The sequence below is a fragment of the Lathyrus oleraceus genome, chromosome 7, assembly GCF_024323335.1.
Source record: "Lathyrus oleraceus cultivar Zhongwan6 chromosome 7, CAAS_Psat_ZW6_1.0, whole genome shotgun sequence".
In the NCBI taxonomy this organism is placed as follows: Eukaryota; Viridiplantae; Streptophyta; class Magnoliopsida; order Fabales; family Fabaceae; genus Lathyrus; species Lathyrus oleraceus.
Genome location: NC_066585.1, coordinates 363,959,556 through 363,963,007, shown reverse-complemented (window position 1 = coordinate 363,963,007; position 3,452 = coordinate 363,959,556). Strand labels below are relative to the sequence as shown.

General features: G+C 32.0%; 1 protein-coding gene across 1 annotated transcript; it reads right to left on the bottom strand.

Moving 5' to 3' along the window:
• Positions 1-532: 532 nt before the first annotated feature.
• Positions 533-3,220, bottom strand: LOC127106400 (uncharacterized). Its single transcript, XM_051043695.1, has 8 exons — positions 2,889-3,220; positions 1,845-1,958; positions 1,663-1,731; positions 1,531-1,550; positions 1,397-1,449; positions 1,255-1,285; positions 1,072-1,153; positions 533-899 (listed from the first exon to the last, which is right to left on the bottom strand). Exons 1-8 carry the CDS (start codon positions 3,070-3,072, stop codon positions 733-735), a joined length of 720 nt encoding a protein of 239 aa, XP_050899652.1. The 5' UTR covers positions 3,073-3,220; the 3' UTR covers positions 533-732.
• Positions 3,221-3,452: the final 232 nt, after the last annotated feature.

Here is a 3,452-nt window from a genome sequence, read left to right as displayed (position 1 = left end):
TCAATCAAATTACCTTTAATCCTCTCTGTTTTGTTTAGATAGATTAATAAAATTCTGTATTCTTAAACTTTTTGAAATTATTTTTTTAAGCTTAAACGTTTTGGAATAAAAATATAAATACATATTAAAAGGTTATAAATAAGAATTTTTAAAATTAATAGAGACTGAGGTGTTAATTTTTTAAACAGATAGGAATCAATTTGCATTAGTTATAAAAAGTACAATTTCGAATTTAAGATTCCAATTTACTAGACAAGATTTAAAATTTTAATTTTTAAATTGAACCTAAAATCACTCTTAGATACCTTGGCACATCCTCAATCGCTTAAATTTTAATGGAAAAATCTCAAATAATGTACTATGTTGAAAGAATTTTGAGCTTTAGAAGGAGTATTAGCAAAAAGTAGGTTATGAAGTTCATCATTTGAAAGTGTACAAATTATTTTCACGGCTGAAATCTAACATATTGTTTCTAATAAAATCTCTACTTTAGGTTTAGATTCATATAGATCTCACCTGATTTATAAGAGTGTGTAGAATTATAAATAAATAAATATAAACTGCTAGTGTGTTCTACAACTAAATGATGAGAAAATAATGGCTATGATAGAATCCTGGCTTAAGGCAAGCAAATGCAACAACCAACAAGAGAAAATAGCTCATGCACAACAACATTTGTGAGGAGAACAAACACCACATTCCTCGATGCTTCGATGCGAGTAATAATAAGCGCTATACATCTGCATCCTTTACCTTTCTACAAACATATATAAAGTGAGAATCTGGATCTTCCAGAACCCAATCTGCTGGAAGTAAACCTGTTTCAGTAAGAGGAATAGGTTCCAACAATGATTTCTTCGATGAAGTACTACATTCTGGCTTATTAAATCCCGGTCTTGCTGCACAGATTAACAAAAGTAGAATCATATAGAGAAAATGAACTTAACCAATAAGTAGATTATATCGTGCAATTATGTAACACATTGCCTAAAGTATAACATAACATCAACACAATTAAGCCATTAATTGTTCTTATAGTATCCGACACTTGCAGAATACGTGAAAACTTACGGATATTATACAATGTAATTTTCCAATTGTATACAGGTTTGCATAGGTGAGGCATCCTTACTGTTGGATCGCCATACGTAATCTGCAAGGGGCAATTTAGTCCTTAATAATATTTTATAAATTTGCAGGATATATCATAGCAATCTGATAAATAGAATTTCAAATCTATTTAAATGAGATTACCATCATATAAATCCCGCCCGGCTTTAGAAGTCTGCAAAGAAAAAACATAGGTGTAATTTGCGAGAATTTAGAAATAAAGCGTGAATACCAATACTACTTTCAAATTTTTTAAGAAATGTATTTTCTTTACAATCTTTACAACCTACACACTTCTGCAAGCATCTGAGAAGCACTAATTGGCGCATCCGAGCCACACTAAAATGCAAAAAATGATGATTAGAGCGGGAATATGCTAAATTAGATAAACGATGAAGAACAATCAGTGAAGCACCTTACCATTAATGAATCGAGAGTTCCTAAGCACAAGTGTAAATGCAATAGCAAAACCAAATTAGCATCAGTATATAAATAAAGAATCCATTAACATCGATAAGGATAAGGTTTTGCACTGAAATGATCAAGTGATACCTTTATCGATTACACCATCAAAAGATTCATCGGGAAAGAAGCTCATATCCCTTACATCCATCTTTATGTCTATTGAGATTCATGAAGTCATTTTAAATATATGGTTAAGCACTTTTGTTTTAAGTTCAGAAATGAAAGATTATGCAAAAAAAAAAAGTAAGATAATGTTATTGATAAGATACATTTTAGCTGAGGGATGTACTCATATTTTCTTCTCATCATGTCAATGGCAACCGATGAAATATCAATGTTAACAATTTCCTCATAACCATCTTTGACCATATCCTCTGATATAACTGCAAAATACATCCGTTTGCTCCTTGTAAATTTTCTGAAAAATTATGGACTCAATAAAAGAGAAATCTCATTCAAGTAACATAGAAGATTATGAAATATTGACAAAAGACTATACATTGCTCACATTCTGATGAATTGTCATCACTATTAGATATACAAATAGAAAAGTCAAAGGAAGCCAATTTTGGTTTAATGGGAACCGGAACCGAACCGCTTTAACTTTGAAAACAGGTCAGGAAAATTGTTATGACTCAAAATGAATCCACAAAACTCAGTTAGCTTGACCTAGGGCCACCATTCAATTTCCTAAACTACTGTGAAAATTCTTCAGATTTTTAAAAACGTACTTTTCCGATCCAAAGCAGTGACTGCTTTTACACTACAGCTAGGCCTTTACAAAATATGCAAAGCAGTTGAACTCATGGAAGTATTTTTCTGTTATTGAACTACTTGTCAGAAATTTATAATATAGACAGCTACAAGTTCTTTCAAACACAAAAATACATATAACAGGTTTAGAGCAAGTATACAGAATTCACAATTATATGCAAGGCCATTGAGGGTGTGCAAGATGGCCTTCGGCACACAGGGTCTCACATTTTTTTCATGATTAATCTATGACAAAAGCACTTCCATACACATATTACATATACTTTTGCTTGGGGGCATATAGCATAAACAATTATCAGTATATATACTAGTACTTTTGCTTATATGTCTAAGTTATTTATTATAACAAATGATAAAATAAAGACAAATTGTTTTCATATAAATTAAACTCAACAAGGTAACATGCCAAACCCCAAAATTGAAAACGCTGAAAACCCTAAAGTTGAGTTTGGAAGGAAAAGACAAGGGTTTAAGAGGAAATTTGAAAATACAGTGTTTGGTGTGGAATAGGAGAAGCGAAAAAGGAAAAGAAAGGTTACCAGCATTGCCACAGCCAACCATGAGAATGGTAGAAGAAAGAGGGAAATAATGACGAAGAAAGGGTTTAAGATCAGAGTAACGTTGATACCAATCAAAGGAACCACCTTCTTGGATATAACGAGCGTCCCAATAAACAGAGTCGCCGTAATCATAGGTGTTGCATCTTGAAACGTCTCTGTACATGTTTTCCGGCAACTGAGCTGTGCGACAAGACAAGACAAGAGGATTTTTGACAAAAAAAATTGTGAGACATGGAGAATTTTATGAGTGAGATACTGTTTGGGCTTTGGTTTTGGTTTTGGTTTGGACCTTGTGTTCAGAATCAGGTGAGTGGACTTTTTGGAGAATAGTAGTACTAAACACTAACACCGATTAGTTGATTTTTTAATAAAGGTTTAAAGATGCAATTACTTCTTATAAATAATTATATAACTAACACAATGAGAGTTTTGCCTCTATTGATCTCCCCGAATTAACGAATTAGTGAATGAGTTGCACACATAAGGATAGATTAATGATAATTGTATTTGCTGAAAAGTACAATGACTATCCATGTATTTGTA